At 38.4% G+C, this 12240-nt stretch overlaps 1 protein-coding gene across 2 annotated transcripts; it reads right to left on the reverse strand.

Annotated features, from left to right (window-relative positions):
• Window positions 1–8158: 8158 nt before the first annotated feature.
• LOC113285414 (nitronate monooxygenase-like) lies at window positions 8159–9928 on the reverse strand. Of its 2 annotated transcripts, XM_026534301.1 has the most exons (5): window positions 9730–9928; window positions 9160–9468; window positions 8932–9077; window positions 8598–8823; window positions 8159–8467 (listed from the first exon to the last, which is right to left on the reverse strand). In XM_026534301.1, exons 2-5 carry the CDS (start codon window positions 9199–9201, stop codon window positions 8273–8275), a joined length of 609 nt encoding a protein of 202 aa, XP_026390086.1. In that variant the 5' UTR covers window positions 9202–9468; window positions 9730–9928; the 3' UTR covers window positions 8159–8272. The 2 variants fall into 2 exon arrangements, with proteins under 2 accessions (XP_026390086.1, XP_026390087.1); XM_026534302.1 differs by lacking the exon at window positions 9730–9928 and having other exon boundaries at window positions 9160–9551.
• Window positions 9929–12240: the final 2312 nt, after the last annotated feature.

The raw sequence follows: 12240 nt of genomic DNA on the forward strand, positions 1-12240 counted from the left end.
ATACAAAAGGGTTATAGATGCTATGAACCACAATTTGGTAGAGTTTTTGTGTCAAGACATGTAACATTTGATGAATCTCCATTTCCATCTCTTACTTACAAGATTCCTAGAGTTTCTAGCTCTTTTACACTCAAGTCATTCTTCCAAGCTTCATTTGCTGCTGAGTTGTCTTCTCCTTCTGCTCCAACTACAACTGATATATCAGCTATTTCGTCTGCTCAGCCTAATCTTGTTCCAGAAGTTCCAAGTTCAGAATCCACAGCTACTTCAATTGACACTGCAGTTACTTCTACTTATCCATCTGATTCCATTATCACTTCAACCCATAATATGCATACCATATCCAAGAGTGGAATTTTCAAACCTAAGATCTATTTTGCAACTAGATATCCACTTCCAACAGAATTTATGGCCAACATTACTCCTGCAGTACCAACAACTTTTTATCAAGCTAAAAAGGATCCAAAATTGATGGTTGCGCTTATGAAGGAACATAAAGCTCTCAAAGATGCTGGTACTTGGACTATTATTTATCCAATTCCAGGTCAGAATATAATATAATGTAAATGGGTTTAAAGTAAAGTATAATCCAGGTGGTACTATAGAAAGGCATAAGGCTAGACTTGTGGCTAAAGGATTTCATCAACAAGAAGGTTTAGACTATACTGAGATATTCAGTCATGTTGAAAAACCTACAACTATCAGGTTAGTTCTTTCTTTAACTGTTCACTATGATTAATTGGGAGGTTGAACAACTATATGTAAGCAATGCATTCTTACATGGATATCTGCAAGAAACAGTTTACATGACACAACCACCAAGTTTCATTGATCCAGCTAATCCAAATGGAGTGTGCTGTCATGTACCACCGTGAGCTTATGCACTTGACGTTGTCTTATGCAAGTTTAGTTGGGATTATGCAAGTTTAATTAGTAGAATAAGTCGGTAGGGTTTAATCATCGAGTTCCGTGTGAGATCATTGATGTAATAATTACTGTTTAAGTCATTCAGGAGAGGGTGTTTAAAGACCAATGATTATGTAAGAATTCAACTAATGCATGAAAACCCTATTTTCCTTTGGAAGATAAATTAGGCTCTGGTTTCAGAGAGAAAGTAGCTTGCTACCAAGTAATTCATTCATCCCTTGTACTAGTTCAGTACAATTAGTATCAGACTTCATTTTGAGACCTAAATCATGACTAACGGTGAGAAACATACCATTAAAAGTGTTAATACAATTGCTCAGGGAAATTCAACTGCAATACGAGAAATTCGTGAACAATTGAAGGCAGAAGCAACTGCTCGTACTGCTGATGACGCTAGAATGAATACTAATTTCGATCGTATCTTCAAAGCCTTACAGACCCTCCTTCCTCCTTCAACTGAAGAACAATCTAAGACAACTGTGGATCCTCAACCAGAAGATTCAACAAAAAGAGCTAAAGAAACTCATGAGGTGATCAAATCTACTCCTCCTAGTAAGTTTTCTCGAACACCCAAAGTTGATTTTCCACGATTCGATGGAACTAATCCAAGAGGTTGGGTTCATAAATGTAAAAGATATTTTGCTTTTCATAATTTTGCCGATTCCGACAAAGTTGATATGGATGCAATCCATTTTGATTCTAAAGTGGATCCATGGTTCTTAAATTATCAACAGGGTAACATAAATTGTATTGGGACACATTTTTTCATGATCTGTGTGTTAGATTTGAGGATGTAGAAAATGATAATTATGTTGGTAGTTTTAACAAGCTATCTCAGATTACCACTGTTGAAGATTATTATGATAGGTTTGAACATTTCAAAGCTTATGTGGTAGCTAATAATCCAACATTTCCCGAGTCTTTCTATACTTTGAGTTTTATTAGTGGTTTGAAGGATGAAATTCGTACTACAGTTCAAATTTTTAGACCAGAGGATACGTCTCGAGCTTTTTACTTGGCAAGAATGCAACAAGCTTCACTTATGAACTCTACTAAGCCTGTTAAAAATCCTTCTCGGCCATTCTTTCCATCACCCATTTCTATTCCTCAAAACCCATCCACCTCTAAACAACTTTTTTTCCTCTATCAACTAATTTTCATAAATCTTGTTCTCCAACACCTATCATTACTCATCCAACTACACCTACTAAAACTGACCCACCTCTTCCACTTATCAAGAAACTTACCCTTCAACAAATGAAGATTCGCAGAGACAAAGGCCTCTGCTATAACCGTGATGAATTTTACCGAACTGGCCATATTTGTAAGACTCGGAAGTTATTTATGCTTGTTGCTAATGAGGAAGAACTCAGTGATCAAAGTGATGCTTCCCATGATGAGCCTATGACGGATTCTCCCTCTAGTTCTGACACTAGTATGGATATTTCCTTGCATGCCTTGACAGGACATTCTGTTCCTGACATTATTCGCATTTCGGGACATCTCAATAATCAATCTATTATGGTCTTAATTGACACCGGCAGTACCCATAGCTTTATCGACTCTCACCTTGCGGCAAAGCTTGGTGTCCACATTTCACCAACAACTCATATGCTTGTGACTGTTGCCAATGGATATAGCACCATCAACAAAGGTCTGTGTAGTAACCTTCAATGGGAAATGCAGGGTTACAACTTTTCTGCTGACTTACGCGCTCCTCCTCTCGGTGGCTGTGACATGGTGCTTGGTGCAAATTGGTTGCGACAGCTCGGTGATGTGCTTTTTAACTTTTCTAAGCTCACTATTTTCTTTATACATCATGGTTGTCACATTACATTACAAGGGAGCTCTTCTAAGCCCTCTCTCAGTCTTTTAAGTGCTACTACCCTTAAGAAATTTATCAAGAGTAAGGCCCCTGCTTTAATAGGCCAATTTTTTCATGTTCATGCTACTCCTGTGCAACAGATTCCTAGTGAAGTTTCTACCTTACTAGATTCATTTACTGATGTCTTTTCAAAACCCACCCAACCGCCACCTTCTCGTCCACTGGATCATAAGATTCCACTTAAACCTAATTAAACACATACTTCACAAAGACCATACAAATGTCCCTTTATTCATAAAGCTGTGGTGGAACAGCTTGTCCAAGAAATTCTCTCTATAGGGTTGATTCAAAAGAGCCATAGCCCTTTTGCTGCTCCAATTATTTTGGTCAAGAAGAAGGATGAAACGTGGCGATTCTGTGTTGATTATCGCAAACTCAATGACATGACTATGAAGGGAAAGTTTCCTATTCCATAAATCGAAGAATTGTTGGACGAGTTGAATGGTGCCATTAACTTTACAAAGATCGATTTACTGTCAGGTTATCACCAGATTTTGATTTCTCCACCGGACATACACAAGACAGCTTTCCGCGCTCATCATGGACACTATGAGTTTCGTGTCATGCCCTTCGTCCTTACGAATGCACCTTCAACGTTTCAGGCATTGATGAATGAGGTTTTTCAGCCATTTCTTCGCAAGTTTGTACTTGTATTTTTTGACGATATTCTTGTATACAGTTCATCTCCTGCAAATCATATGAAGCATCTTCGTGTTGTTTTTTCTTTTCTACGCCAACATTCCTTGTATGCTAAATTCTCCAAGTGCACTTTTGCTCAGCCTCATCTCGAGTACTTGGGACACTTAATCACAGGAAATGATGTAGCTTCAGATCCTGACAAGGTTGCTGCTATGGTTAGTTGGCCTCAACCACAAACATTGAAGCAGTTACGGGTTTTTTTAGGCCTTACTGGTTATTATAGGAAGTTCATCAAAGGGTATGGCAATATTTTCAAGCCTCTGACAGAACTGTTAAAGAAGGACTCATTTATCTGGACTGATGAAGCCACCACAACATTCTCCTCTATCAAAACAACAAAGACTCAAGCCCCAGTTTTAGCTTTGCCTGATTTTAACAAGCCATTTACATTGAAAACCGATGCATGCTCAAAGGGTGTTGGTACAGTGCGTCTACAAGACAACAGAACCATAAAATTTTTCAGCCAACCTTTAGGTCCAAAAGCATTGGCCTTGTTCACATATGAAAAGCAGCTCTTGGCCATTATACTGGAAGTTTAGAAGTGGAAATATTATCTGAGCCATAATCAATTTATAATCAACACAGATCACCAAAGCTTGAAGTACCTAATGAAGTAGAAACTTTCATCAGCACTGCAACAAAAATGGCTAGTCAAGTTCATGGGTTTTGATTATTTTATCCACTACAAGAAAGGCAAGGACAATCAGGTTGATGATGCACTCTCCAGGTTACCACATGCTTCTTGTTCTATATTGTCATTATCTCAACCTCAGTGGACTAACGATATTATCTCCAGCTATGATTCTGATGTCGTGGTACAAAACCTCATTACTCAGCTGCTTATCACTCCAATATTGCAACATTATACTTACAAAAAAGGAATCCTGAGGTTCCAAGGAAGATTATATATTGGTTCAGGTAATGCTATTAGATCTTCTATCTTATAATCAGTACACTCTTCTGCAGTGGGAGGCCATTCTGGCATTGTAGGTACCTAAAACAGGCTAAGGCACATTTTTATTGGCCAAACATGAAGCATGACATGATCCAGTTTATCTCAGCTTGTGACATCTGCCAATGCAACTAAGGTGACCATTCATTTCCTGATGGACTTCTCCAGCCTCTCTCAATACCTGACACAACTTGGAAGGACATATCCATGGACTTCATTGAAGGTTTTCCAATGTATTGTCGAAAAAATGTCATTCTGGTAGTAGTAGATCGCCTCACCAAGTATAGCCATTTTATTCTGCTCAGCCATCCTTTCACTGCCATCACAGTTGCCAAAGAATTTTTGTCTAATATTTTTAAATTGCATGGTTTACCTAACACTATTGTCAGTGATCGAGATAAAATCTTCATCAGTCAGTTTTGGCAGGATTTATTTAAATCATTAGGTACCACCTTGAAACTGAGTTCAACTTACCATCCCCAAACCGATGGTCCAACTGAAAGGAAAAATGCATGTGTAGAGCAATATTTTCGATGCATGATAGGTTCACAGCCTAAGCAGTGGGTTTAGTGGTTGGACTTGGAATAATATTGGTTTAACACCAATATATTATCATACCTGCCTTAAAATGTCTCCATTTCAGGCGTTATACGGGTACCAACCTCCTCACTTAGTACTTCCAATTCCTACTCCTAATTCTGTAGCCACTGTTGAAGATTACTAACAGGAAAGGGACCTTATGCTACAACTTCACAAACATGACCTTTCTAAATCTCAAAGCAGGATGAAGTTTTTCGCAAATCAGAAAAGATCAGATAGGGAATTTGCAGTGGGTGACTTGGTGTTTCTGAAGCTTCAGCCATACAGGCAGACTTCAATAGCTATTAGAAAGGACTTCAAACTTTCAACTAAATATTTTGGGCCATTTGAAGTTCTCCAACGCATCGGTGTTGTTGCGTATAAAATAAAGCTACCAGTTGGTTCTCGAATTCATCCCATCTTTCATGTGTCACAACTAAAGAAGAAGATTGATCTTAATGCTGCCACCATGCCTCAGCTACCTCTGGTTGATCATAATGGCTGTTATGTGATAAAAACTTTGGATTTTTTGAACTACAGACTTACACTCCGTAATGGCTCATCAGTACCTTAGGTCTTGGTTCATTGGTCTAACTCAGCTCCAGAAGACGCGACATGGTAAGATACTGCGCACATCCAATCTCAGTTTCCTGATTTCATCCTTGATGACAAGGATGCTTAAATGGGGGAGGCAATGTCATGTACCAGCGTGGGCTTATGCACTTGATGTGGGCTTATGCAAGTTTAGTTGGGATTATGCAAGTTTACTTAGTAGAACAAGTTGGTAGGGTTTAATCGTCGAGTTCCGTGTGAGATCATTGATGTAATAATGACTGTTAGATTAAGTCATTTAGGAGAGGGTGTTTAAAGACCAATGATTGTGTAAGAATTCAACTAATGAATGAAAACCCTATTTTCCTTTGGGAGATAAATTAGGCTCTGCTTTCAGAGAGAATGTAGCTTGCTACCAAGTAAATCATTCATCCCTTGTACTAGTTCAGTACATGTGCAAATTGCCTAATTAATCAATTTATGGCATTAAATAGGCACCAAAATCATGGTATGAAAAGTTGGTGGATGCTCTTATTGCTCTGGGTTTTACTTCCTCTCTAGATGATACTTCTCTTTTCATTCATAAACATGGTTCACAAACAACAATTGCTCTGGTTTATGTGGATGATATTATACTTACAGGATCTTCTTCATAATTTTTCTCTTATGTTACATCTCGACTCAGTAAATCTTTTCATATCAAATATTTAAGTCCTCTTCATTATTTTCTGGGTATTGAAGTTAAAAGAAATTATTCAGCAATGCACTTGTCTCAATCCAAGTACATTCTTGATCTTCTGAAGAAAAATGATCTTCTTGGTATCAAACCTTGCACAACTCCAGCTATTGCAGACTCTAAGATGAGTTCTACAGATGGTGAATTGTTTTCAGATCCTACAGAATATATGTCTTAGTTGGTGTTTTGCAGTATATCACTTAGACAATACCAGAAATTTTTTATGCAATTAATCAGGTATGTCAACACATGAGCAAACCTATTAAATTTCATCTCACTGCTCCTAAGAGGATTGTCAGATATCTAAAAGGCACTACAAATCATGGCATTATTTTGCAAAAGGCTTAACTGCTTTGTCCACTTTATCTGACTGGGATGGAAATCCTGATGATAAGAGGTCCACAAGTGGCTTCTGTGTCCTTTTTGGTTTAAATCCAATTTCATGGTCTTCTAAGAAACAACCAACTGTTGCTAGAAGTTCTACAAAGGCTGAGTATAGGTCATTAGATCACAGAGCTGCAGAGGTTGTCTGGGTTTGTTCTCTCTTGAAAGATCTTGGAATTTTCCTTCCTACATGTCCTACAATTGGTTTTGATAATAAAGTTGCATTGTGTCCTCAGCTTCTAATCCAGTTTTGCGCTCCAGGGTGAAGCATGTTGGTCTTGATTTTCACTTCATGAGAGAGCTTGTTCAGTCCAAAGTGTTGGGTGTTTATTACATATCTACTGATAAATAAGTTGCAGATGTTTTCACTAAAGGACTCAGCACTATTAGGTTTGATTTTCTACGCAACAAGCTGAGAGTGCTCTCTTCTGCTCACACGGCTCAGCTTGAGGGAGGATGATAGTTGTAAATCAGTTTTATGTGTCTCTTCATCTTATTTGTGTGTGCCTTCATCATTTCATCAGTTTTACTATAACTGTACGGACATCAAGTCTTTTATGTTTTCCATTGTGTATCACAGTTGGTTTAATGCCAGCCTGTAGAGTCGGCATCACTGCCAGTCTATCACTGAGTCTGTGTCCTTTATAAGGAATTCTTCTTCCTTTAATTGTATTCTTTTAATAAACCAAAACCTTCAATTTGTACTGATCATGCACCTAAAATTGTTGAAATTTAAGTTTAATTGAGACTAATGAAAGTCAAATCAGCCGTGGTTGATTATTCACTAGGCTCGGTTTTTATCATATCAGCCCATTACCTAGACAAGGCCCAAATTAGAAAGTTACAGGCTTACAACTTTCATGATCCGAACACTGTATCTGACATCTATCTATGGAGTATGGACGATGGTCTGGAGTTGACATTTTTAATAAAGGGTCCAACAATGGAGTTGGCCAGACACGTGATGGTTGTATCAAATATTACCAGGATGTTTGGAGTGCGAGTTCCAATTGCACCACGGTGGGAGAATTAAGCTGATGTTCTGTTCATTTCACGTATGACCTAAGTTACAGGATTTTGGGCGTATAGCAACGAGATATTATCAACATATCAGAGTTGTTTTGAAGTTCTAACCATCAGCTAAATGGCTGAATGGTATCACACTTACAAACAGGAGTCAGGTATTCTAAAAAGGCTTCGATACCCGGCCCATTTAAAAAAAAAGATATAAAAGATTTACCAAACTCAAGTTTATTCCATATAGAACATTTGAAATACAAAGTAAACTTTAATTAGAAAGTTTTAATGTAGCAGTACGTTGTTGGAGCTTAGTTGTTAGGCTTCCAATTAGTTAACGTAATAATTGTTATCCAATATAATTTTTTTGAAATGTTTTAATTAAAAAATTTCTGCTTAACTTCCAATTTTATGAAATGAGAGTAAGAAGTTAAGCTTATTATGAAATCCAAATTTATATGAAAATATGAAGCTGTATGCATAAATAAAACCCCACGCAATTGAAACAGCAGCAACTCCAACTGGTGGTTCAGAGAGGCCGCTACCCAGAGAGGCCGGTACCAAGACCCTTGATAATCTTTTCAGCGCCCTCGATGAAATTCTTAATGATGTCAGCGGCAGGAAGGATTTCGTGCACAAGGCCAACGCCTTGCCCTCCATACATGACCATTTGATCAAGTTCCCCAGCGGTGGTCTGGTTCGCCACTTGTCCTGCAAACCGACGAAGAACCGTTTCCTATATATATATATATATATATATATATATATATATATATATATATATATATATGTGGTCAGTTAATTGTTGTTCAGAGAGTAATTAACTAATAGGTTAAACTTTGTATTAAAAATAAAAATTTGAGTACATTTTCATGAATGATAGAGTAACCAATGATAGGTTGATCATCATTGTTTGAGACATCCTGTTGTACTGGTTTCCATTTCTGATGGAAAGGTGTGTTAATAACACGAGTCGCTGCGAACCAGCTGGCACGACTGTATAGGTCTGTGTAATCTGTATCAGCTTCAGTATAATGCAGCAGTTGTTGCTTGTAGTAATCATGTGCATATGATTCAGGTGTAGTTATGAATCTGTACCATGAATACTTTTGTGTTACTATGTTGTCAATTAATTATGATTGAACGGTAGCTGTTTTCTTTAACCATTATCAACAACTATATTATCCATAATTTGATTACCTTGTTCCCACACCGATTCCGTTAGCTCCCAGTGCTAGGGCAGCAACAAAACCACGAGCGTCTGCAATTGCTCCAGTAGCAATTACTGTTGTTTTCTTATCACCGATTAGATCAACAATTCTGGGAACCAAAGCAATGACACTAACCTGTATATAAGAACGTTATAGACGATTAGAAATGCTTGCGGTTATACATATAGTGTGTGGAGAGTAAGAGTTTTATACATACACTTCCCCTGATATGCCCCCCAGCTTCAAAGCCCTGTGCCATGATACAGTCAACACCTGCGGCAATTGCTTTTTCTGCTTCGGCAACTGAACCTACCTGATGAACGATCTGGACTCCATTTTTATGTGCTTCATCCACCAGTTATTTGGGATAGTCTCCCCAGTAAACTTGCATGCACGCGAGCTTTTCGTCAAATATGGCCCTGGTACTATTAGATTGGTCCCATTCCAACAAAACACCAACTCCGAATGGCTTACTTGTGAGCTTCTTCGTAGCCTTTATGGACTTCACTTGCATATCATAATTATTCTGAAATTTAAACAAATTAACAAGTTAATCATACATATATATTCGGAACCATCAATCTATGTTTTGCAGGCATAGTCATCTAGAACTATCTGTGCTTCTTCCAAATAAAATTAAGCCAAAGAAAACGGGAAACTGGGTAAATTTGTAACCGAACAAGTAATTGTTCCTCGTTTTTGTTTTTTCCAAAATGTTTAAGTAATCACAATATCAAAACCAAATAGATTTAAAATGACAGTAACAACAGAACTAAAATATGCATACAGATGCGCCAGCCAGAAAACCAACGCCTCCGGCATTTGCTACAGCTGCAACAAGTTGTGGTCCTGTAACATCAGCTCCCAGTGGTGCTAAAACGATACCGTTGTCCCACCCCAAAGCGCTAGCTAACCCATCTCCAATATTTAGGTGGTACGTACACTGGCTAGATAGTATGAAATAATGAGAAGGGAACCAATAACTAGTTAGCTTGAGAAGGGAAGATGGAAGTGATTTCTTACGACTCTTTAGTATATCTATAAGACAGTATCATCATCTACTGCTAACCACGTGCAGCTAGTGATGAGTTTTACATAACTAGCGTGCATGATAAACATGCATGTATAGTTTTTTTCTGGTATAAAATAAGATAAAGCCATATCGATTTTTTTTCTTTTTTTCTTTTTATCGGCCGAAGTCACATCGAATTGATGTGCATGTCGTCCGTATCCACAAAAGAATTTACAAACAGATAGATAGTAAGATCAGAAAATGCACATCTTCTTTAATTTTAATACCAATCAACAGCAAAATGGAGTCCTCGAACTTACTTTCAATGACAATAATGTCATTGACCCGTAGGTTGTGACATGACAAAATTTGATGACCAAGTTAAAGAGACGTGATAAGCTGCGAACACTTTTGGTGCATGCCCTAATCAGCTAAAAACGTCAGAGCTCGTGAAAGTAGCGATCAAGAAGCGTCCCCGTCTATCACGACTGAAGGTTTAAACTTTCTTAATCATCCTAAGGCTTCTGTTCGGAAAAGATTTGACGATCCGTTCATTTTGCTTCCAGCTGGTCTTGATTGTATAGGCAACTTTCATGTATTTCTCTGGCATATATGGGAATTTGGATATCTACCAGGCCATAAAAGAAGAAGATGATGCACATTTAGCTCCGACCTTGGGCCTTGCACGGGGGTTCAAATATTACCTGCAACTTGGATTGTTTTCACAAATTAATAATAACTATATTTTGTAGCACGGGCATTTTTTTTTCCTTTTAGCCATGTTTTTGATTTGGTGTGATGTGGCTTCACCTCGTGCCATCTTGCATTTTTTATTAGGTGTTGTCGGGCTTTGCCTGCTTCGCCGCTGTACATTTTTGATTAGGTGTGGCTCGGGTTTTGGCTTCGCTTCGCCTCGTCCTGTTCCGATGCATTTTTGATTTGATGTTACACGGGATTATCCCCGCTCCGTCATTTTTTATTAGGTGTGGCTCGGCTTCGCCTCGCCCCCGTCACGATGCATTTTTTATTTGGTGTTGCACGGCTTCGTCCCGTTTCGTCGCGATATCTTTTTAATTAGGTGTGGGTCGGCTTCTGCTTCGCCTCGCCTCGCCCCGTCCCGATGCAATTTTGATTTGGTGTTGCACGGCTACGCCCCGCTCCGTCGCAATGGCTTTTTTAATAGGTGTGATTCGGCTTCGGGTTCGCCTCGCCTCGCCCCGATCCGATGCATTTTTATTTGGTGTTGCTCGGCTTCGCCCCGCCACATTGCGATGCATGTTTAATTTGGTGTGGCCCGACTCCGCCTCGTCCTATCGCTTAGGGTTTTTGATTTGGTGAGGCTCAGTTTCACTTCGTATTGTCACTTAACATTTTTTATTTGATGTGTCTCGGTTTCGCCTCGCTCTGTCCGGATACATTTTTAATTTGTTTATGCGTGGCTTCGCCTTGCCCGTCTTAATGCATTTTTTATTTTTGTGTCGGTTGATTTTGATGCGGTAAAGCTTTTGGATACTATACTTGATGTTTGAGTGGTTTTAATCAAAACCGAAAAACATTGCACTAAAGGTCACCTAAATTGTTTGCCTCTCTTTACGAAAGAACCCGTGCTACACACATGGTAATTATGTCTTTGCTTTCTATGTGACTATTGGATTTTTTTCTTTCCGTATTGGATTTTTGTAACTGTGAACCTACGAAATTTTATGACAAGTATCTATTATAGCGACTTTCTCACAAATACAATAATTATGATAGTTATTGTTAAGACCCTGGTCCACCTAGTCGTATGAATTACATGAGAAATCGAAGATAAGAGCCGATAGAAATGCTGAAACTTATATGTGCCACCTATCTCTCTCTGTTATCTTAACCTGCGAAAAAAATAAAGGAACCCACTGAGATGAATAAGAAATTTTTTTTAGGAACATGCATGACCTGGCTATCTTTTTTTTTCTTTTAATCATATTTTATATGCCCTGGATAAATTTTTTATTACGTGTCATGAAGTTTCGTCCCGTTCTTCGCGATACATTTTTGATTAGGTGTGGCTCGGCTTCATCTCATCCCGTTCCGATCCATTTTTTATTTGGTGTTGCACGATTTCACCCCGCCAAGTGACTAATTTTGGACGGATTCATGTCCTAAAGGGTTGCACATCTTTGATTTGGTGATATGTTCTTGATACCTCTTCGCTCAACGGGGAGCATCTTCACATATAATGCATGGTGAATGTCTAGTTTTTGTTCCTACCGGAGGATTGTGATATATATTTTTCGTAGTGCACCT

Source organism: Papaver somniferum, chromosome 6, assembly GCF_003573695.1.
Source record: "Papaver somniferum cultivar HN1 chromosome 6, ASM357369v1, whole genome shotgun sequence".
NCBI classification, from domain to species: domain Eukaryota; kingdom Viridiplantae; phylum Streptophyta; class Magnoliopsida; order Ranunculales; family Papaveraceae; genus Papaver; species Papaver somniferum.

Bases quoted from the DNA above. Each gene is read 5' to 3' on its own strand.
- LOC113285414 (XM_026534301.1), bottom strand. From the start codon at position 9,201: ATGGCACAGGGCTTTGAAGCTGGGGGGCATATCAGGGGAAGT. The intron at 9,078-9,159 runs GTATGTATAAAA...TCTTATATACAG, and splicing joins GGGGGCATATCAGGGGAAGT to GTTAGTGTCATTGCTTTGGT. The intron at 8,824-8,931 runs GTAATCAAATTA...TTCATGGTACAG, and splicing joins GGAATCGGTGTGGGAACAAG to ATTCATAACTACACCTGAAT.